The sequence below is a fragment of the Cheilinus undulatus genome, linkage group 2 (genome assembly GCF_018320785.1).
Source record: "Cheilinus undulatus linkage group 2, ASM1832078v1, whole genome shotgun sequence".
Classification (NCBI taxonomy): domain Eukaryota; kingdom Metazoa; phylum Chordata; class Actinopteri; order Labriformes; family Labridae; genus Cheilinus; species Cheilinus undulatus.
In genome coordinates, this window is record NC_054866.1 from 22,200,248 (window position 1) to 22,224,605 (window position 24,358).

Below are 24,358 nucleotides of genomic sequence, written 5' to 3' on the forward strand. Positions count from 1 at the left end.
ACTGAATTGGCTAGGCCCCAAAAAAACCCAGAGAATGGGCCTTCCTCAGTTGTGATTTTTTAATCTCAAGGCATGTGTGTTGGATCAGTAGCATTGATACTAGTGTCCTGGCTAACAGTTCCCTCATTGTTGAGCTTAAAAGTGCATCAAGCTATTCTTGGTTTCTGTTGCTATAATTATTTATTCCCGCCCATTTTTTTAACCCCATTCCAATACTGTGTCCTCTTATTTCTATATCTGTCAATTTTGCAGCTTTTTCCCCACACTTTTAGCCCATTTTTGCCACTTTTTAAAAACTTTTCACCAGTTTCCACCCATGTTTGCCTCTCTTTGCATTTTTGTAACCCATTTTTACCATGTTTAAACCATTTAAGCAACTTTTTAAAGATTCATTTTTGGGCTTTTTTGCCTTTATTGACAGAGGAGGACAGTGGACAGAAGTAAAGAAAAAAGAAAAACGTCATGCATGTTTTATTGATTGTGTGAGTGTGCATGTGCGTTGATGAAGGATGTTTTTAAATTGTATGTCATCTTTATTTTAAAACCTTGGACCTTTGTTGATTTTTTAAATATTTTTTTTAAAAGCCCACAGATGAAGATATTACAGTTAAGTCAAGGGTTTACATGCTGCTGTGTCGATTAGTTTTCACAATATGTACTTCTCTCCATACTGATGAAAATTGTGGAATTATGTGTAATAATACTGATTTCATGTCATTACTGTTGGAGAAAAATTATATCTGAAGGCTCATTGTGGACTCTCTCAATCAAAACAGCATTATTATTTAGTCAAAAAGCCTTTATTGAAACTACAAACACACTCACACATAAAACTACAAGAGAACTGCAGAAATGTCATACATTCATGTATATGATATATAGTATAATCTGCTCCATACTTTGTCTAACTGAGGCAGGACTGACTTTTACTGATCACTGTGTTGGCAAATGTGTAATGCAGACAGATCCCTGTGAAGGCTCTTCTGCAGAGTATTAGTGAGACATATCCTCCATCAGTCAGCAGGAAAGTATGAAACCAACCCGGATGCTTACATAACCTGAAAGAGAAAACCTTTGGCTTCATCACCGACTGTCATGAACTCAACTCAGAACACAGCTGCTCTGACACCGAAATGCTTAACGACGATCACTTTCCCTTCTTCATACACTATCTCCTCTCAGCCACAAACAAACTGAACCAGAAACACAGAGGGTAAATACAGAGGATTGTTTTTTAAAAAAAACAAAAAACAAAAACCTTTTTCTGGAATAAGACAGGTTTCAGTCAGATCGAACACACGTTTCATTCTGTGTTTAAGTAGTAAGACATGTCGACGCTTTCACATTTAAAGGACAAAAAAAAACAAAACAAAACAAAACAACATTACAAAATGAATACAAATGACAAAATAAAAATGGAAAAGGGCTTAAAAAACCTCCATGAATTTATACATGATACATTTTTATATATTTACATACATGTCACAGGAAACTGTTTACAAGGTTTTGTACATGTTCAAATAAAAATGGCAGTTTAGCGGCACAGGTGCTTTGATTTAATGTGAAGTCTCGACACTCACTCAGGTGTCAAGGCTTATAGTACCCCACAGGGCAACTCACTCATTCACAGACACACACTGCGGATTCAAGCATACGTTTGCCATCTTTGTTGCCGTTCTGAAACATTTTTCAGGTGGACTGTGGGTGGAAGCAGAACTATGAGGGCTGGACAGACTGTTTACTGACAGGTTCATATGGTTTTATGGCGCTCATGTTCTGTTTGTACATTACTCATGTTGTAGATAATTATTTCTCAAAAATTCTTGCAAGAGAGGGAATGTACAGGCTATATTTTTAGACTTCTTTCAGACTGTCTTCCGATACTTAACAATGTCTCTGATAAATATTAAAGCAATAATTAGCAGAATTCTGGTGCATGCAGCACGGTTAAATATTCGTAACAAAGGCAAAAAGAAAAATGTTTGGTCACACCAGTCTTTGTAACACCTATTTCTACTAGTTTCACTAGCTTTTATTGCCAATCATTGCAAAACGAACTGTAATTTTCATACAGTAATGCTGCTTTTCTAGTGCACTCATTAAACAGATATTGAAAGTCTGAAGCTGAACAATACAGGATTTCTGAGGCCAATACCAGTTGAAATAAATTAAATGTATAATTAAATGTCTTTATGCCAACTCTAGCAAAGTCTTTGACCACTTAGTTGAAATTTGCAAGAAAAGGGAAGGTGTATCTTCTCTTGTGAAAGTAATTTTTCTTTGTGATGCCTTACAAATGCAACCAAGTACTGCATATCAATGACTGGAGGTGGATTTTTTTTAAGTTGAAAACAAACTACAATGGGGACTCAGAATATATTTTTGGCATTCCTGAGCCTTAGGCTGTTTTCCAAATTATTTGGATGCAAAAACCATTATATCTGCAATAAAAAGGGCTCTTTACCAGTGAAACAGCACATGAAGAGGTCTTTCTCTGTCTTTGGTGTGACCAAACAACATAATCCCAACTTATATAAAGTATCAGCTGATGTATCTGTAACGTAGAATGCTTTTAATTTGAAGAGGTCTTGTCTGGATAAAAACAGTCTGATTTTGTTTGTGCCATTAAATATTAAGCAATTTAAGATATTCAATGTCCACAGCTTCAGTAGTTCTGAGCGTTTATGTGCATCTCTTCCCTTTAGCTTGCCCACCTGCAGACAAGACACCTGACATTTAGAGAGCACTGCTACACAGCTGCTCACACTGAGTGCCATTTCAAGTTAAAGGAGCAGGAGATTGTTGAATAGCCAGCTGAACACTTACAAGTATCACACTGATATGATGAGGGACTTGGGGCCCCAGAAATAAGTTGACAGGTTTGAAGGTGTGCTGATCCCAGCACACGTCTACTAAAGCATTTATAAAAATAAATATGTACAAAACAACACGATATCCAGCTGTAAGCAGGTGTGGGAGAGGGGTGTAACTCTTCCGCCTCTCCTGATCGTTGGTTCAATAAAGTTTTATGAAAGACTGTTTTTAACGGTTTCATTCGTTTTCCAGTTTCCATGTGGGTGGTTCTGGTTTTGGTTCTGGTTGGGGGGATTTGAAGGCAGGTTTTAGATGACTTTGTAGGTAAGGTAGTCTCGGAGCGGTGTGGGAATCGCAAGGGCTTCGACTTGCTGCGTGGTCATCACCCGGCGCAGAGCCATCCTGCACATGTGCTGCAGACAGGAGACACTGCGAGGACTCTCCCAGAAGTGCACGCTGCCGTCACGAGTCCTGAACAAGAGAAGAGTGATGAGAGAGCAAGCATGAGAAGAGAACATCCTGAGCGCACAGAATCAGAACAAAACCAACATAAAGAGAGAAAACCCAGAGGACCCGTTTCCTCAGCTACTCTGTGATAAGATGAGGCAGAGAAAACATGTGGGTGTGTGTGAGCGTGTATGAGCATGTGTCTCACCCAGCAGCCAGGACATTTCCTTCAGCAGAGAAGGCACAGCAGAGGCCGTTGGACAGCGATGCAACGGTCTGAGGAGCTCTCTCCTCGATACTCCAGAAGCGAACCAACCTGATAGCACAAAGAGACACAGGCACAGTGATGTTAGAGACAGAAACCTTTCATTGTTTTCTGAAAAAAATGTCTGTGCTGGGGAAAAATGTGTGGCTTAGGATCAATCTTGCTGCACAGCAAATAACAGAAAAGTATTAAAAGACAAAGACTTGGGTTTCAAAGGCTGCTTAGAAGTGTGTCAATATCAAAAGAGATCAAAGTATTGATAGAACATTAATATGTGTTTCACATTTATATTAATTTTTTCCAGATAGCTGGTAGGAAATGTAATTACTTTTTCGTTATTTGCCAAAAACTGGACTAAGATGTTTTCGAGTTTTGTCGACTGAGTCCATACTAAAACTATGAAAATAGGGCAAAATGATTCAAATGTGACTAAAACTAATGAGCATTTATTAATTTAAGAGTAAGACTAAATCTAAAATATCTGCCAAAAGTAACACTGGCATGCTCAGAGCTAAGAAGTGTACATTTAAAGATTTTCCTTTTTAAAATTTAATCCCATATTTTCATAAAGGTCTTTCAGTTGTCCCCCTGCAGATAAAAGAATTTTGTATCTTGCTGTGCTTTCCTGCCATCTTTCAGTGGGAGATCTGTTCTGGTTTGTTTTTCCCATCAGCTTCCTTCTGCACATTTTTTCCACCAACAATTCTGAGCTTGGTCAGCCAGCGGTCATGGTGATTAATGGCCACCTTGTGACAGTCATGTGATCTGTCTTAACACAACAACATACAGTCGCTCCATTAAGACTCATGACTCGCAGTGAGATTTTGAAAACAAACTGTTGCTGTGCACGGGTCTCTGTCAGCCTGTGTGCATTAACAGGCTTTGGTGAGCAAATATCAGCTCAGGAGGCTCACGGCTCAACACATGGCTCTACACGCTGTTCAGCACACGTGACTCTGTACAGACTGCATGTTTAGGGTATGGTTGATATGGAACAGTCGTGCTGCAGACTGTGTACTTGCCTATCTTGAAACGTGCACTCTTAATTGACCTCCTGGAACACAACATGACATAAAACATCCCAGAGCTGTAAAAATATAATCTGAGCTGTAATGATAGTTTTGTTAATGGGTTTATATTCAAGCTCAAAAACATACATTCCAACAATTCTTTATAAAATAAGTTCCTCTAAAAACAAATCAGGGACTCCATATTAAACCCAGATTTGATTTACACAAGAATAGATGTCAAAGAATATTAGTAATATTAAATTTAATATAAATTAAATGAGCAATGAGACTTGTAAAACATTTTAAGCAAATGTGTGGCATAACTGTTTATGTGCAGGTTGCTCAGAGTTAAAAATACTTGCTATAATAAAGGGTGTGTATGCACACGAGGCTGAGTTGGAATTTTACGAAGTTTTTAAGGCGCGTGCATGTTATGTCACGCTTTTATGGTGTTGTAAATTCCACTGCTTTACAATCCCAACAGACTATTTTGTGTTTGTAAACAGCGATCGCATGTTTTGTGGGCAGAGCACAACAGGTTGCAGAAAGTTACTGGTAGCTTGTGTTCATATCACACCAGAAAGTTCTGTACTTTCTGGATGCCCTCTAACCTAGAGACACACCAGATTGACTATTCCACATACCTTTAGCATGGGATATATTTCACATATACTGGGAAATTTTGGATGGGCAATGGTCCAAAGTCCATTATGGACCAATCAGAGCAACAAAACATATGACATAGTAGCCGTGTGGAGCCCCAGGAAGTAAACAATACAACACAAGCTTGACAGGAAAATGTTATCATGGTTCTCCATCAGTGGAGCCAACGCTTGTCAAAGCCAACCAGGCGAAGAGCAGACACATCTTTCCCACCAAGAACAGCTTTCAGTGTGGTGCTTTGCTCTTTCTTTAAATAAAGAAATGCTGTCCAATTCTGATTAAACTGCTGCTATGGCTGGCGTGATCTTCACCAGCTACCGTTGTTTACCAACTTGCAGTGCAACTAAACCCCACCCAGTAGCTACCACTTTGTTCTCCTCAAATGACGCTGCATGTTCCATTCATTTTCAGAGCAAGCACAAGTGTCAGATTGAAGCTTTGCAAGATAGATTCGTCTGATGACAGATGTGGAAACTGGCCAATCCATCGCCTTTGCAAGGTTAGATGCCCTCTTCAATCATTTTAATTGTTTGACGGTAGAAGACACTTCTTACAGTGACATACTGACCCTTGATAATAGGCTGACGTTTCTTGAGCTATACTCACTTTTACAGAGATATATAACCATCAGCAAGTATTCAAAGATGGTATGTCAATGGCACAGTAAGATATTTTCACCTTTTCCAGTATCTAATTAGTTTGTTTCCCTCTTACCTCCACTGTTTTTCTTTAACCACTGCATGCACAACTGCCGTGATGCAACGACGACGCCTACTTGATACTTATCTTTATTTGAGTGAAAAGCGAAGATGAAGGATAAAAACTCAAGGTCTTGTTTTTAGGTCTCACCTGTCGTCAGTGATGCTGGCGATGTGTCGGCCATCAGGGCAGAAGCTCACAGAGCGAACCCAGCGATCGTTTGCTCCACCAGCGAAAATAGGAGAGGGAGGAGGGAATAGGTGGCTGCAAAACAAGGACAGTTCGATTAGAGAAAATGTCCTCAGGTTTAAGATAAACATCAGATGTTTGAAGAGGACAGAATTTTTAAGTTCATAGGTATCTAACTTTTAACACATTTGTTGAGAATTACAAGGAACTCTTATATAACAGAACAAAGTTTGCTCTCCTCTGAACAAACACCAATTATATAACATCTTTATTTGATCTGGAACAATCAGCAGCTGATGTCAGCAAAGATGTTGATAGAAACTGTTGTGTAATCACATTTCTGAACTGGTTAACTGACTTTATGAGTTTTGCCTATTGAGCTGAATTCAAGTGGTTTTAGGATTTACTGTTCCTGTAAGGGATACTTTTTGACCATGGTTTAGACAAAGGAGGCACTTTCTTTTAAAAACAAGAACAGAAAAACAACAATCAAGCATTCTTTATGGGCTTTTTACTCCATAGAAAGTGGAAAAATATGACACCACAACTCCACACACTAACTTCACAGAGAAAAAGTGAGGAAAAAAAACCTCTCAGAAAACCCAGCCATTAAGCTAATTTATGAAGCCAGCTATAAACGGAGTTAATTACGGGTATTCAAAACTAGAAATAATCTTTTGAAATGGTTACATTAAGCTAGTTTGTAGTATTGATATAGCTAAGTAAAGCTATTTAAAAAGATATAGGACAAAGTATTAAACTGGGCTGTCACATCATAGGACATTTTCTGTTTTCTTTTGACAAAAATTGCAAGCAATCTGCTGAACACTCTTGAAAATAAACAGCAACTTTTCATTCCTCTAACATGAAATTGTCATTTTTAAGCTTCTTCATAACAGAGACTGTACTGTAAAATCCCATCATAAAGTATTACATTTTTTACATCCCTACTAGTAATAAAGTGGAGTAATGTCACAATAAAGCTCATTTAAGACAGCACTTAAGTTACTCAAAAGAAAAAAAAAAAATTAAAATCTTTTGAAAATATTTCATATTAAAATAAATTTGTTTTGAAAAGTTACCATAAAGCCATAGTAACGCTGCAATAGAGATGAGAGAATCATGACATTATTGCTATGGCCATTTTCAAAGCTAAGGGAAAAGCTTACGAAAATTCAGTTAATACTTTAAGTAAAGGTATTAATATTCCTGGTTCATAACACTTAGTAATGCTTGAAATAAGTCTCACTCAGTACACTTTGTTAATGGAGTTTATACAAACTGAGGATCAAACTAGTTTATAAATCTAGCAATAAAGCTAATTAAAGCTGACGAATACCGCTCAGTAAAGCCTGTTTTTAAAGCCAGTTATAAAAGCTTAGGAAATATATGAATCAAGTGGCAGTCAGTTGCTCCGGTCTTGTGTATATTTCTTACCCTAATTCCAGCAGGATGGAGCCCTTGTGGTGGTCCCACACAATGACCCGCGTGTCATAAGAGGCGGTGGCCAACAGTGCTCCATCTGGTGAGAACTCACATGACACCACATCATTGTGATGCCCCTCCAGCTTCCGGATCAGCGTGTATTTATCCATGTTCCATAGGAACACCTGCAATGTGAAGAGGGGACTGTTATAGCTCGTGTCATGATTTGATACAGAATAGATGTATTATCTTACACTGAATTATTACTAAATACACAAAGTAAATTAACAGAATGAATTAAAAGAGAATTAAACAGAGTTATGTAAAGCTTTATAACCTTTAACCAGGCCAAACAAACAAAAGAGCACATGCTACACAAGCAGCAAGGCTACATCAAAATGCAACACTTCACCTACGTTCACAATTATATTTAACTTTCAAACATCTTTATATGATAGAAATTAACTACAACACTACAGTTTAAATGTAAAATAATGTTTTAACACATTAAATGCAATAAATACTTCCACTATGTTAACATAAAGAGGCTAGACAAAAAAAGAGAAAATAAAACAAGTAGTAACTTAAGGTAACATAATGTTACTCCACTGGTTTCCCCTTTCAGAGTTTTAGTTCAGTTTACAATAGGCTCGCACCTCCGGCAGAAGCCTACGAAGAGAGACAGATACTGCAAGAGAAAAGAATATTTTATGGCCAAAGGATCGAAACCTCTGGCAAAGTACACATTACACACACCCACACACACATTCACATACAAAATTATCATGAGTGGAAGCCTTTAGCTTTTTACACTCTCAAAGATTAAGTAACACTATTAACATCTCTGCAGCAGGACATATTTATAATTAGATAATAACTGAGTTACATAACTGCTGCACCCTTTAACATTTTTGTGGTTAACAATGAAAAACTTACTTTTCATTGCTAACACTTTCTGCTGATCGATGCAGTAAATTATTTTATCTAATCATAACAGTCACATGAGGACTAATGGTTCTGTTTTTCTGTGAGTTTATTCCTCTTTGTACTCTCCAGTTCCACATCTTATAGTTTCACAACTAAAGTTAAAAACAGAAGCAGCTTTGTCTCTGGCGGATTTCTAAAAAGTGGTTCTCATAACATACGTGGATAGGGTGATGTGGAAAAACACAGTATAATTTAGTGTTGCTCTACTTTTGCTGCCAGTAATTCTAAAAAGCTCTTTGTAAAAGCTGCAAAGGCCACAGTACAGCTGTAATGGAGAAGTCAACAAATGGCCAGACTGTTATTCAGAGGTGTTTTAGAGAAGCAGCTCTGAAGAAGCACAAACAGTATTTTATGTGTTCTAAGGCTGGCTACACACTAGAGGATTTTGGGTCCAGGTGAAAGATTGAAATCTGAAATGTGCTGGCTAACAGTGACAGTGAGGGCAGGCTTGTTATTAAATGGGTTTTACTGAATTAGTTTAAAGTCTTTATGCTTAGAAGGAAACATTTAGACTGACAGTGAAGTTCCTGATAACAAAGAGAAGCTAGTGTGTACAAAGAGGGCAGAGCTTTTTAGAGATGGGAATGGGGTGGTGGGTTTGGGGGAGAGGTGAGGGGGTGGAGTAGGGGGAATTTTTAAACCAGTTTTAAACTGAAATTAAATAAATAGAGGAACTGCGACAGCAGAGGTAGACAGACACGGAGCAGCACCTACGTACAGATTGACCTTGGGGTCAGGTGCCAGGCGGCCCCTGGCCAGGCCTTTGGGCATTGTGCACTGTGCGTCCCCGGTTTACACCGGCTGCTCAAATGTCAGCGCGGCGCTCCGTTCAAAACCAATCACACACTGAGCTCTGCCACCACCTGTGACAGGGAGAGCAAGACACACTTTGTAGGGACACACACAGCCTAATAATCTACCACCATGACTACCAATACCTCTATGTACAGCTAACGCTCATATTGTAGGTAAAGTAAAGATGGAGTCTACACCACAAATATGACTGCACAAGGAGAACATATTTTTCACATATTTCTTATTCGACCTTTGTTTATATGCAAGGTTAACATGAGGTTTCAAAAGATAATCTTAAATAAAACATTAAATTTTTTAGTTTTCAATTTCCCATAGCAGCATAAACCATTTTATAGGTATCAGATTCATTGATGAACTAAGTTCACAGATTTCTGCTCTGCATGCAAACTTCAGAACACCAAAAGCCTTTTTAATTGATTGCAAACAAACAAAAACAAACAGAATCTAGAAGCAGGTAGCTGAACATATCATAACACCAGGCACATATGTTTGTTCTAAGGTGCAAATAGCAGGTGAGGCAGATTGGGAGAGTTTTCATTTGTGGGTAGATTGAGAAAAACTCACAACAAGCAAATAAACACAAAGGTAAGTAAAGAGGAACTTGAATACGTACTGCTTTGCCGGCGCCGACCGAGCACAGAATGGAGGAGTCGGGGGAGAAGGAGCTGCAGTACACCCAGTTCTGATGCCCCCGCAGAACCTTCACCATGTTCCCTGCAGAACAAAAAATACATCAGTGAGAGGATGTTTTAACTGCCAGCGATACACAGCTGCCATAAAATATACAGAATGAGTCAGAATATCAGTGAAATGAGACAGGAAGCCGAGGAGGAGGTAAGAGGAATCTGGATGTCCGTAAAGAGGCAAACCAGCAACAAAAGCCTCTTATTCATTCAACACATTCAAAACCATGCCTTCAAACCTTTTTTGTGGACTTATTCTGCTTATTAGAGCCAAACCAACAATAAAACTCTGAACATTTTTTAAAGTTTCATGTTTCTAAAAGTAGAAAACACTACTAAAACATGAGGAAGAAGTGCACACATGTTGGGGACCAGTTCTAGCAGCTAATTATAAATAAACACAGGATATAACCAGAATTACTGTGACAACAACTCAAATTTACTTTCAGCATATGTTAGATTAACGTATTACCAGTAAACCCTGTATAAGCAGCATGTGTAACCCATTTCAACATCATGAACAATGTATTAGGGAAATGTAGGTCACAGTGTTAATGCCATGCAGAGGACCTCATCCTCCCAGAGCAGAGGCCAGAGATTAGATCTCTGTGTCTGTGTTTCAGAGAGTGTTTGTTTTAAAGGAGAACTGCAGTTTGAGGTAAAAACAGATCAAACAGCACATCAGGGACCCTCATAGAGTCTGTATGTTGTGTATATAAAAACTCTTTAAATGTCCAGCCTGGTAAGAGAAACACAAGTTTTTTCTACTCTTTAAACAGGGTTAACAGTTCAGAGGGGTTGGCAGGTGTTTCAATTGTCAACAGCATCAGAGAAGCAAAGAATCACATCACACTGCTTCATGACAATACATAGAAATGAAAATGTATAAAGCACATAGAGAAGCGGGGGGAGTCACTTTATCAAATTAGAAGCAAAAGTGCTTGCTTATCAGGTAAAGGATAATCAACGAAAAGAAAGTGGATGTCCATACCATCATCTTTGAGGTCCCACACTCTCAGGGTTTTATCTCTGGATGCAGAGACCAGCATGAGGCTACCATCAGGAGCAAACGTCAGGTCTCTCACCACATCAGTGTGGTCCATCAGATTCAGCAATAGTTTTCCTGCAAACAGCAACCACATTATTAATAAAATGCTACATCACTGGAATAAAAATCAGCTGAAGAAGAGGGAGTTTGGCCTCCTCACCAGTGTAAACATCCCAGATCTTGATGCGACCATTGTTGAGGCCAGTTGCAAGCAGCAGCTGGTCTTGGCCAAACTTGAAGCGATGCCACTCGATGTTCACACAGCGACTCTGCTTCTCCGGCACAGAGGAGCCAAACGCCAGCCCCCACACAATGTCACCACAGTCAATGGTGTGTTCGCAGGGCTCGCCAGGTGCTGATAGAATCTGTCCTCCATTGCTTTCTCGACGGGACAGATTTTGAGAGCTTGGAGCATCGGTGTCCTCCCCACAATGGCCAAGTGAACTACAACAACAGGGAAATAAGACAGAAGGGAGGAGGTATGATTGTTACAACAGCAGAAATTTAAGCTTGGATAAAATTCCAGTTAAATCAAATACCTCAATACCTGTTTCATACCATGTTAACAACAATAGCTGAGACTAAGGACGTCATGCAATACTGGGCAGGTTTTCTTAGTCACCAGGGTGGCAACGCTTCATTACTGAAATATTGGCAGTGTACTTGTACACATCAAACAGTCCAAAACAAGACTTACAACCTTAAGTTTCTTTTTCAAGACCTGGCAATTCTCATGTCTATCACTACCTAAATTAAGACAGACTTTATCATTTTAAAATAAGTTGTATTGAACAAGATCAGAAATTTTGACAGCCTTAGAAAAAGTTAAACAGGAGGCAGCCTAGTATTTTTCCACTGCAGCACTCAGAGAGGTAACACTGTTTACACAGATGACGTGTTACAGCCTTGCTGTTCACGGGGCACAGAGAGAAGATTGTTCCTACTTTTCTTCCCTGCATCATTAAGAATAGATCCACTGCACAAAAAGCACAAAATACATCTCTGTCTGGTGGATAAGCCTTGTTTTATCAAAGAATATCATTGTCTCTGTAGCCAAGTAAACACCAGTCTAGAGAAACCTCCTGCAAAGTTAAGTATCTGTTGGCACTGCAGGAAAACAGCAGCTCAGCAGCCACTGCCTGATGTTTGGGAACAAAAAGCATGTGTTTTAAAGACAGCTTCAAAGTGCAGCTTGGAGAGTCACAAGGCCAGTTTGAGAGAGAAAAGAACCTGTTAAGCAGAAAGGAAGCTGATAATGTGGGCTGTGTGTCCTCTGAAGAGAACTTCTGAATGTTTGTGTTTCAGGTGTGGAGGGAACCTGAGGGACCATAAACTGCTGCAAAGTTCACAGGTTCCACAAACATCAACACTCCACACTCTATGGAAGTAATGCTCAACATGATCTATGTGACGTTTTCACTAAACGAGCAAATATATCAGAACTTGATTTCATGCAGTTCAGCTGTTCATGTAACAACTTTGAAAAGCTTCACAGCTGCAAGTTTTATGACTAAAGCTCAGTGGTAACCCTCTCCAACTACTAATGTTTCTGCCTCTTCAAAATGTCTTCAGTCTGACGTTGGGTCAGACTGGAGACAAAGTTTGGATAACTTTCTTAGAGTAATTTTTGTTAACTTCACTCCTGTGTGTAAAAAAAAACAGGTCAGTTATGTAAGACCAAGAGATTTCAAGTTCAGGTTCCTGTTAACATTCCTGGTTTACATAACTCGAGTGATTTATCACCAACTTGCAGACGGTTGTTCTTGACTTTGGCTCAGTCAAGTGGAGCTAGTCCGTAAAACTGTCAACAGGAATTCCACAGAGCGGCCACAGCAGGCTTGAGGACAGAGAATATCCTGGGTGTGGGACGGCACTGATCTTTGAGCTAATGATCTGCTACAATTTATTAATTTTTGTCTTATAAATCCATCTGTGGAGAAATAAGTGGAAGTCAGGGGGCATAAAATGTGTTCCCAGTGACGGGATACACTTTGAACCTTCTCTAAGGCTAAGTATCAGAGATATTCACATGTTGATTTAAAAACTTGACACAAGTTTATGAAAATCATTGTATTGTGTAATTCATTTATTGACCAAGATTTCCTATTTTCAGAGAATACCCTTAAACAAATTACATGATTGAAATCAACACACAAAAATTTGTTATATAAACGAAGTGCGAAGGCAAGTTTTACAAGTTGAGACTAGCTCTTATGTCATTTATCAAATGGAGAAATTGACTCTGTTGGTTTTGGAAAGATTTCAAAACTTTTTTTGTCTGTTTTATCTCCAAGACAATCTCTTAATTAAAACATAACTCAAAGTTGTCATCTGAACAATCCTTTAAACAAACATGAAGTTACTTGATAAATTGAAGAGACTGCAGTAAAGGAAAGTTTCTCTACATAATGCAGAGTTCAAAACAGTATTTTGGCATTGTTCAATGCTGCACTTTAGATGCCAGCAGAGACACAGACACAGTCAGAAAGGCAGGGCATGTACACTGGATTGTGTCCAGTACATTTGTATTAATAGCTATGGGCTCTATGGTGGGAACATGTTGTTATGTGGCCTTATTTTGATTTGGACAATACAATGGAAAGCACCATCTAACTGCAAATTCACTCTGCAGGATGTTTAATAAACAAATAACAGTCAGAGGCCAAAATAACAACAAAGTATTGATTTTAAGATCATCTATTTATTCCAGCCCCGTATACCGTCAAAAGGGGTAAATAATCTTAATTGTGTCTCATTTTCAGAGTTGCTACAGCACCCAGTACCTATGGTTTATTAAAGTAAAAATCAGACCATTTCAAGAAAGAATAAAAATCTTGCTAAGCTATAAATAGCCTAAGATTGTATAAGACAAAACTTCAGAGTAGACTGTTGCACAGTGCTGGATTTTAGTGCTCCAGGCCTTTATTGCCAGGTATAAGCCTGTCTAAATAGTGATTTTCTTCTGAAATGTTCTTTATTTGACAAATTACGTCAGCATTTACAGAAGTTCTGCCATCACTATTACAGCTTCTTCAAACTCAGCTAGCAGTGCTGCTGCTGGAAACAGATACACACTCTTAGCACAATAACCATACACACATTACACAACAAACTTTTTCATAGACAGTAATTTAAGGGAAAGGGGTATATAACAACTTTTTGGGCAGCTCGGTCAAAGCTTTTCATTTAATGAAGAATTTAAGGATTATGAAATTTGAACTTTGAAAGTCTCTATGTATTTTTAAAGATGGAAAAAAACGGCATTTTCAACAGGATGTAGGAAAGGAAACCATAAGGATCAGTTGGGGATTTTGCTGGTGAAGTTATTTGGTATGAAAAAGAGGAATTCATATGTCTGACTGAACAGATGTTCTCAGTAGATTTTCTTGCTGTGTGCTGTGGGGTTAGCTCTGAACGTGTTGTTGCCTAATGGTTTCATGAACCCACACACTGTTGGAGAATGATTAATAAAGATGAGTAATTATACAAGGATTCCAGGAGTTTTTGGAGTGCACATATATAGAAAATTTAAGTATGAAGAACAGAGATTTTAAGTCTACTCAGTCTTAAATATTTTAAGGAAATATAACTGTGTGACAACTTTTAATCTATCTTGAATGCTATCTTAAAATGATGTGTTGAAACAGAGTATTTCAGTTTGATATGCTACTTACAAGTTCTTCAGGCATTGTGTCCAGGGAATGAGCCTCACAATGCGGTGCCCCTGAGACCAAGCGAAGTAGGAACCATTCGGTGCGAAGGCGACAGTCCAAGCCTCACGTCCAGACTTCTGGTCAAAGGGAGCAACAGGCACCAGGAGTTCACCAATGAACTTAGCCTTACCTGGAAAACAACAAAAACCCCGTTACATCGGCTGCACCAATCGATACGATCAATGATCAACTAGAAGACACACACAGAAATTCAAATCATGGCAAAATTACGTCCTCAGTGACGTCTGCACACAGAAGAGGGCCTGTCACTGACTGTACTCTTGTCCTTGAAAATGTCACAATTTTCTGAAGCTTCTAGAAGCAGCATCAGAGAAAAAGAATCTAACCTTGGTAAGAAAAATACCAAACTGACATTGCCACAGCACATTTTAGAAAATGTAAATGTATTTGCAGCAAGTTAACTGAATAAAATAAAGTTTCTATCAACAGTCACATATATTATGAAGGAGCTCCTCAGTTATTCACATTTGTCATTTAAGAAAATTCCTTCAGAAAAGTGCCCTTTGATGGAAAAAAATTGCATAGCAATAAAAATAATACTATTCTACAAACTGTCTGAATACTATGTTTAAAATGGGAGTCACTGACACTCAATATTTGAGCTTTTTTGTGTTTAATTAACAAAATCACAGGCAAACCCACTAAACACTAAACATATGCTGGAAGTGTTGAAGAGTACGGGTGGTTCCCTGCAACTGATGATAGAAATATTACTCTAAAATGCATCCCTCAGGCAAAAACCTGCTTTTTTTTTTACCATTTCTGTTATTTTCGACACTATTTTTTTAATACAATGCTAAAGATGTTAACTTCTTCAACCCCGTGATATCGAGATGTATCCACGAATAGGAGATTTTCCCATCATTTAAAAAAGTACTATGATATCCAGGTATTACAGATTGTTAGTAGAAAAGTTAGCATGTACATAACCATGCAGTGTGACGTTCAGTACGTCACGTACGTCTCCTGAATGAAGCAACACTATGAATCACCGGCTGCAGCTGTGGGGGAGGGACAAGTCTGAGCTGTGACCAAGCGAGGAAGAAAATAATTTTTAATGTCTGTCGTCAAGCATTCGGACTTAAATTATAACCAACCATACTTTACATGAATGCACATTCTACATACAGCGTTCAGATGCTGTAAATTAATCCGGGTGTTTTCCCGGCGTTATCTAATGCAGAGTCGCGTGTCAGACACTCCGCCAGACATGCAGGGAGCTAACGCCAAACTGTGGCGATGTCTGTAATGTTAAACCCGGAGGTTCGGGTAAGGTTTCAAATACCCGCAGAAAATAAAATGCAGCACCATTAGATAACAAGGTGGCCCAAAATAACCTGTCTTAAATTAACGTTTAAGCGAGCCATAAAAAGCCACCTGGCTTTCACTATCCCTGCCCAGCACAGCCATATAGTGTTATGCATTATAACAATAAACTGTTTCACTTAGCTGTTACATTCGTTATATTTAATTTAGAGTTGCGTTATTTCTATTTGAAAACGGATTTAATATATTCAGCAGTTTGAGGGCCCTTAATTAGACGTAAACGGCTAAGACAACGGTACACGTTAGTGTCACACTAACAGGCGGACCAGCCTACCTACAGAGAAATTTAGAAAATAGAAATGTGTCTACTTACCTATATCATTTTCGTGTACAGAATCTGGGAAGCTTGCCATCTAAATAAAGACACTGACCTAAGAGAAAATAAGCCGAGCACGAACTATAAAAAAAGGGATCAGACGGGTTTTCCTCTTCTGATGACTATCAACTACAGTCGGTTGTATCGGATGTATCCTTCCGCCAAGCTCAGCGTCCGACCTGTGTAAATGTCTTCTTTTACTTCTTCGACAAACGAATTAATTTAGCAATTCGATATGTATGCTTTATGCTAATATATGCTGCTCGGCTGTTATATTAAGCTGTCAACGACGATTCTAGAAAAAGGTATCTGATGTAAGCAGTAGGACGATCGTTATAATAATGGCTTCAGACTGAAAGAGACAGAGCTATTTTCTACACAAGGAGGAGGGCTGTGACTGTCAAATAGAGGGAGGGACCTTCTATTAAACGTCAGCACTTTGTTGTCATGGTGATATTATTATCACCTCCCACTGCCAGCCCCTCTTCTTCATATTGTAAACAAAACAAAACGGCCTCTTACTGCCACCAACTGGAAGAACACAAGAAAACGTTTAAAAAAAAATTACGGTGCCTAAATATTGTCCATTTATTGATGTTTTATTCGTTTACTGAATTTATAAATCACTGATGGCCAGTATGATGAGGCTTTGTCGACAAAAAAAAAAACTTCAACTACATAAAATATGTAAAGTTAAATACGTGGCTACATGAATATTCACCACCTTTAAAGTGACTGACCTAATTCTACACAGGTCCAGCCAGTTGGTGCCAGTAGTCTCACAGTTAGTGAAATGGGGATCACCTGAGTTCAGTGAATGTGTCTCAAGTGATTGTTGTATAAAGGCACCTGTTTCTTTACAGGCTCAGGGGTTTATTCACTGGTTAATCTGTGTTCCTGGCTACCCTTACCCCACAAAGACAAAAGAACACTCAGAGAAAAGGTTATTGAAAAGTATAAGTCAGGGCAAGGATACAAAAACATTCCAAGTCACCGAACATCGCCCGAAGTTCAGTTAAATCCATCATCAAGAAATGGAAGGAATATGGCATATGTGTTTATCTACCTAGATCAGGCCGTCCTCACAAACTGAGTGACTGTGACAGAAGGAGACTAGTGGGAAAGGCCACCAAGCAGCTGAGATGGGAGAGACTGCATACAAAAACTGTTGCCTGGGTTGTTCTCCATTAAAAGCTTTATGGCAAAGAAAGAGCCACTGTTGAAAAAAACTCATATTAAATCTCAACTGGAGTTTGCCACAAGGTCTATGGGAGACTCCATGGTCGAGTGGAAGAAAGTTCTTTGGTCTGATGAGACCAAACGGGTGCTTTTTGCCATCAGACAAACTGCAGTGCTCAGATGTGAAAGCCTGATTGAGGCCTAGCCACACAGACCCAGTGCTGTGGTTGCAACGAAAGGTGTATCTACAAAATACTGATTTCAGTCACTTATTTTACATTCCATGTTTTCTTAATTGACATTACTTTGTAGAGATCTGTTTTGAATTTGACATTAAAGAGAGGGGTTTTTTTCGGTTGGAAAAAAGGCAAATTATTTTAACCATGATTAACCTATAAAATAAATAAAATGGTAAAACACCCAAGGGGATGAATACTTATTACAGGCACTGTATACAAGGCAGGAAATAATAATAATAATAATAATAATAATAATAATTATAATGATAATACTACTACTACTAATAATGAAGACTACTACTACTACTACTACTACTAATAATAATAATAATAATAATAATGATGATGATGATCATTTCTGCTATTCAGTTACTGTAGTTTATTCTGTGCTTTATCTTTACCTTTACTTTGGCAAAGGTGAGTACAAGTCTATTTGGATATTTTTTAGATTCCATTTTGTGATTATAGTCTTGGCAATAATCTTGTGTTAAATTAAAACCAATATATGATGGATTTCTAAATTCTTCATGGTGTCTCCTTTTATTGTGTAAAAATAATAAATGTGCATGTTATTTGCAAAAAGTGGGGCTCAACCTTTCGTTTCCATTGACAAAGTTCTGTTTTCAGTGATGTGATTGGTTATCTAGGACATCAGGTTTGGTCATTTGGGACACAGTTTAATCAGTATTATCCTCACAAATCACAGTTTTTGGGACACCACATGGGTAGGCATGGCCAGCATCAAACAGCAAGGTGACCCCAAAAAGCTGGAGGAAAGAGAAATGATATAAGCTTCAGCTTAATTTTGATTTGGGGTATACATTTTGATAAAATAATTTACTGTAGATAAAAACAATTTGTGATGTGTATGATGTGACAGTATACCAGAGAAATCATATTTGAAAGAGAGGTTATATTTTCAAAAAAAGCCATTTTCTTGGTGTCACAATTTACCAACAGCATGTTTCAGGTAATTTGTCACAGTGTTAAAATGTAAATAAATTAATGCGCCACACTATTATATTATTTTTACTATTATACTAGTATATTATTACTATTATACTAGTATATCAATGTAACCGCGCTAAAAGGAAAAACTAACATCTATTTCAGCAACAAACCACAGAAATGCAGATCAATTATATTCATTTTAACCTCTTATCTTGATTATTTATTCTCTCTTTTATCAGTCAAAAAAATGTAGGTTTTTTTCTACCCTTACATGTCTTAACTGTTATCTGCAGATTTCCTAAGAAGCACTTCTGACACTTCTAGTGCTAGAAGTGCTCCTTATTTCTGCCATTAAAAACGTTAGATTTTACCAATAATTTCAGCTTTTGAAATTCCTTTTTTAGCCACCCATTTCTCCTGGAAATCCACGAGTTGTCCATGATAATACAAGCTTTTTATCCCTATTCACACCAATAATAACACCTTATCCAGCATGTTTAGAAATCTGTGTAGCCAGATTTCTTACATCATTAAAAAATATATATATCTTACTTTCTATTTTTTCTATGAAGTAAAGCTTGTCTACAGTCTTTTCATGTCCTTCCTGAAGAATTGTCCACTTAAGGTAGACGTTACATCTGGTTAGGAATGATTTCTCTTTAATATGCACTAACAATAATGTTGGGGGTAAGGTATTATAAAGTAATTAGTTGCAGTATTTGGATTACATTTTTGCTGTCATCAGTAACAAAACACATTAATTCTGAAGTTCAAGCAATCTCGTACAGTTACTTCTTTATTAAAGTAATCTATCACCAGAAAAATGACTATATTTCCCTTCACATTTTCTTCCAATTTTGGAGGAAAGAATGTCATCCTGATAAATTGTTATTTGGAGAATCCATATTATATTATTCTCACTAACACTGTATTCCTGTGTAGTTCACTGTCATAATGTGAAGGTGAAGGTTATCATGTTGTTTATCCCTGTTATTAGGTGGAAGAGTTATTGGCTTAGTGGCTGACAGATTCTGGGCTCTAAACCAGGCTGTAGAATGACAGAAGAATCAACAAATTCAAAGGCAGACATACAGTCAGCTACATATTGTCTGGATCAGCTGTTCTCAGCTGGTGGGTCAGGACCCAAAAGCCGGTTGCAAACATGTGCCTGGAAAAAAGGAACTGCCTACAATGTATGGAAGCCCTATGCAGACATACAGTACATCCATGTATTTTATTTGAATCAATTTCTCATGATAATGAGTTTATTTCAGTTGTTTTCTTCGGATTGTGAGTTATCAATTTTGCTATCTTTTGATAATGATGGTTTTCTGAGGATATTGCCAAATATCTGAAAGTTGCTGAGAAACAACCAAATTGTACATGTTCCCACAACATAATTTTAAATCATAAGATATCTTAACAAAGGGAAAACCAACAGTATTGATGGAGCAAAAACAAATAAACAAATCAGAGAAAAAAGTTGACAAGTTTTTCTGAAGTGATAAAAAACACTTTATTCACAAAGGGAGAAAGTTAATTCATCTAATCAGTCTAAAGCTTAAAATCAGGCAGTTTTTTTCTTGAACCCTCTCACTGTAAACTTACTTAAACCCACAACAACAGTTTTTTTGTTCCTCTGCTCACACTTCAGTGTTCACACAGGCTACATCAGACTACATCTGGACTCCATGCTAGTTTCACATCGACACAAACAAACAGAAAGAGCGGTACAAAGGGTCAAATGAAAAAAACACACTGGGCTTTTCTTTATGTCTTCACTTTCATCCAGTCAGATCAAGTCTTCATGTGGCGATCATCCGATCAAAAGCTTTTTTGTCCTTGCACACAGTCACATCTATCATTCATGTGGAAATGTTTATCACTGTCTGTTAGACACGGCGCGATGAGCTGAGATATGGCAATGTAGAACGAGTGATATCTATGATTTCCAGAGCATTCTGCCCGATTTTATAAAAGTTTGTAATGCAGACGTTTGGAAAGCTGGCAGATTATCAGCAGAGTGAGAGGTGACGCTGTGAATGAAGCTTTACACAGCAGCCGATTCACATGCTAGTTTGGATTTACAGGACAGGTGAGAAAAATATCTTCGAAACAAAATACAGGTGAGACATCTCTGTTTATAAAAGCCCTACAAGATGGACATGATCGAATCACAGCAAAAACTCAAATCCTAAGTTATTTTCACTAATTCATCATCTAAATGATCTCATCAGACTTTATGTGAGCTAAAATCACCTGACTAATCCAGGCTAACATAAGGTCTGGATTTCTTGTTACAGGTAAAAATAAATCTCAATGTAGTTAGTAGAGTTTAGCTCTTAAGGTTTTTTTTTTATATATGATTAAGATTTCACTTACAAATGATTGATTTTATTCCATTTCTTTTTCTTTTCTCTCTTTTCCTAAATACTCTTATCATAATTCATCATTATTGTGGAAACATAGAAACCTTGCAAAGCAGATGGATATGCCCATTTCCTTGTTTTTCACTGGCGAACCCATCTTGCAAAGCTCCCACCTGAACCGTTTGGGCCTGGTTAGAAAGTGACAGGACCAATCAGCTACGAGGGGCAGTACTTTCAGGCGCAGCAGAGTCGTGACGTAAACAAGCAGCAGCAAGAGCTGGTGCGGTTATTAAGGAAGAGATTAGTGTAGATGCGGCTAAAGCGCCAGTTTTATCAGAACTTGACGATATTTATTGGTTAAAAGAAGAACAAAGAACAGCAGTGAGTTGTTGTTTTTTTTTAAAAAACGACAAAAGTCGAGTACCTTCATGTCTATAGTCGCCATGTTTTGCGTTATTCCTCAGTAGCTGCGCACAAGCAGCTCAATAGTGGTGACGTCACGTGCTTTGTTGCTCTGATTGGCCCGTAGAGATCTGACAGACAGAACATTCACCCAATCATATTCCAAGGATTTTTCAAAGCCTCTGCCTTTTCTCAAATGTTTCCTATTGAAGCTTTCCCAGATGGATGTGTGAAACAAATCCATCTGGTGTGTCAGGTTAGAAACATATTGTTTTCTTGTGCAAACAGTCAGTATGTGTCTGAGGAAGTTTTATGCAAAAAAAGGTTTTTTATGGCCAACTGACCTAAAATATTTTGAAATTTAGGCTGTTTTCACAGAATGAGCATAACCTGACAGCCTCTTGTTAATTTGTGATTATTGCAGAGCAATTTATGATCCTATTTCTCATTTCTTATTGTAGTCCCATATATTTTGTGCAGTATATCTGTACTGAGTATGTAGTTAAAATTATCTCCATATTTTGAGCTTGTATTTATCTGTTTTCCCTTATTTTCTTTGAGAGCAACTTTAACACTGTTAATTTGAAACAGAAATACTGTCCAAATGTATTTTGATTAATCAGCCTTTTGCTGGTTTAAATCTCATTAATATTGGGTTGCATTTGTTTATTGTGAGATTTATTTTTGGTTTGTCTGTAGCTTTTTCTTCAAATTGACGGTACGGTGCAGCTTCCACAATACTTTTACAGTCATCAGCCCTGGGAGGTAAACAAAAGTGGCAATTTGTGCAGTTTCGATAGTGTACACAAGATTTTGCCTACAATTATTGATGGACTCATTCCTCTCCAATACAAATGTCTAAAAAAAAGATGATCCTTTCATGAAGCTTTGGTATTTTTTGATAGGAAAGTATACATCTGCAGATGTTTGTCTGCAATTTCTATCAATCAAAAATAAGAAATTAACCAATATTGGATGTCTAGGGCTTCTACTCTTGTTTTTTTAATACCTAAAAAGGTAACATCTTCTGATATTTTGTAGAATCATTTTTGTTACAGTTTAGAATCCTTACATCTTGACAACCCAGACTGATATTAAGCAATGTTTTAATATTTAATTGCTCGTCTTAAGGCCCTACATAGTCAGTCACACAAACTGTTAACATTCCTCCTTTGCTGTACTTTTTTTCTAATTTTCAAACATATTAACTTTTCTCCCCTTTTAATTCTTGCACTTCACTTTTTGGTCTTAACTCACTTGGATTATTAATCCTCATACTACAAGACAAATACTGGTTGAAGTAAAAAGTTTTGACTTATCCTAACTTTTAGATTATTAAGTTTTCCGGCTTTACTCTTGAAATTCATAAAAATCTGGAATCATGACAACCCTGTCGATCTGCCGTTTGTAAAAACAAACGGCAGATCAATAAAACCTGTCATTATTTTCATGTGGTTGATTGTTCTGAAAGAATGGACACAGTTATAACATCCAAAGATTTTACATACATACACCTCATTCAAACACTGCTTTCTTGCAGCACTGAAGTTAACTTACACTTATCCATGCAAACACCTGAAGTGAAGATTTTATTTGAATACGTTTTAGACTATTTGTTTACTTAAAATTTTTCAAGATTCTTTTAATCTCACTTTAAAATGAAACCTTTTCTTTACACAGGACTTTAATAATCATAGACCTCTAGTGATGTGTTGTTACTGATGTCAATCCTATGTAAATCAATTACTCTCTATTAATGAAAATATCCTTTGAAAATGACCCATCAGTTTAGAATATTTGTCCATCCAGTTATGGGCAAGATTTGTAAGATTTAAAAAAAATTCTATGTCTTATTCCAACATTTGTCTTGTGCAGAATTATTTAGACTGTGCAGGGACAAATAAATGGCGAGTTTAAAGCATTTTGGGTGGGCAACTTTGGGATAAAAAGGGGCAACATGCTAAGAGCTTTTCATCATATTTGAGGGGAAAAAACAGAATATTTAAGAAAAATCTGAACATGTCTTTTTTGAAAATGCTGCACAAAGCACACTAGGGTGAGCGGCTTAATGCATTAAGGATTTATAATGCAGGCCATGTTTAGATTGTTTAATCTGGTCACCATTTCTACTGGTTCACCTGTGCCGCTCTACAATAACAACATTAGATTTGTTCTCACCCGTCCACACAACTCAAACTTCAGTGGAATCAGTGCTCGCTTAAATGTGAACAGCTGGTTATCATGTTTGTGCAGCCACGGCTTTAACGGCCACAAAGTTCTGACACATTATAAGAATTTCAGTTACACAACCCCTGACGTTCAAAAAGAGCAAAATATTACAATCTGATTATTAGAAAACATGGTATAAAAGCTCTACATGGTTTAGTGTATATAAAGGGGCGTGTGCACTCTGAGCTGCCCGGCCTGAGGGAGCCAATCAGAGCCTCACAGTCTGCTACTGAGAGGTTAACCAGGTTCACCACTACACCAGTGCACCTCTCTGTCTAAAGGAAGCCGTTATAAACAAATACTGGTCAGGACTAATGCATTTACATTAAAATTATATATAACAGAGTGTTATCATACAGAGATTATGCATTTACAGTGCTGGGAACAGTCCACGGCCTCTCCCAGGGAGGGGGCAGGGGGGAGGGGAGCCTTACGCTGGCTGGTCAGGGAAGAGAGGGGAGGACAGGAAGAGCTGCAAGGCCACCACCCATGGGTCATGCTGCTGTCGCCATGGTAACCCTGATATGGTGCAGCAGGAGAGGATCTAGAATTCAGAAACAAGAGAGG

At 37.8% G+C, this 24,358-nt stretch overlaps 2 protein-coding genes across 3 annotated transcripts in view; both read right to left on the reverse strand.

Annotated features, from left to right (window-relative positions):
• Window positions 1-781: 781 nt before the first annotated feature.
• On the reverse strand, window positions 782-16,778 carry wsb1 (WD repeat and SOCS box containing 1). The gene is made up of 9 exons (XM_041808142.1): window positions 16,420-16,778; window positions 14,721-14,889; window positions 11,207-11,490; window positions 10,990-11,121; window positions 9,929-10,029; window positions 7,525-7,697; window positions 6,049-6,162; window positions 3,470-3,577; window positions 782-3,285 (listed from the first exon to the last, which is right to left on the reverse strand). Exons 1-9 carry the CDS (start codon window positions 16,457-16,459, stop codon window positions 3,123-3,125), a joined length of 1,284 nt encoding a protein of 427 aa, XP_041664076.1. The 5' UTR covers window positions 16,460-16,778; the 3' UTR covers window positions 782-3,122.
• Window positions 16,779-21,517: 4,739 nt separating this feature from the next.
• Window positions 21,518-24,358, reverse strand: part of cuedc1b (CUE domain containing 1b) — a 34,551-nt gene continuing 31,710 nt past the window's right edge. For both annotated transcript variants that reach the window (XM_041805001.1, XM_041804992.1), the window contains exon 11: window positions 21,518-24,335. In XM_041805001.1, coding sequence (XP_041660935.1) covers window position 24,335 — 1 coding nt within the window. In that variant the 3' untranslated portion in view covers window positions 21,518-24,334. The remainder of the gene's footprint in view (window positions 24,336-24,358) is intronic.

Excerpts from the sequence above, each read along its gene's own strand:
- wsb1 (XM_041808142.1), bottom strand. The coding sequence starts at position 16,459 with ATGGCAAGCTTCCCAGATTCTGTACACGAAAATGATATAG. Across the intron at positions 10,030-10,989 it reads GTGGGACCTCAAAGATGATG|GGAACATGGTGAAGGTTCTG; the intron begins GTATGGACATCC and ends TTTGTTCTGCAG. Across the intron at positions 3,578-6,048 it reads GCCAGCATCACTGACGACAG|GTTGGTTCGCTTCTGGAGTA; the intron begins GTGAGACCTAAA and ends TTGTGCTATCAG.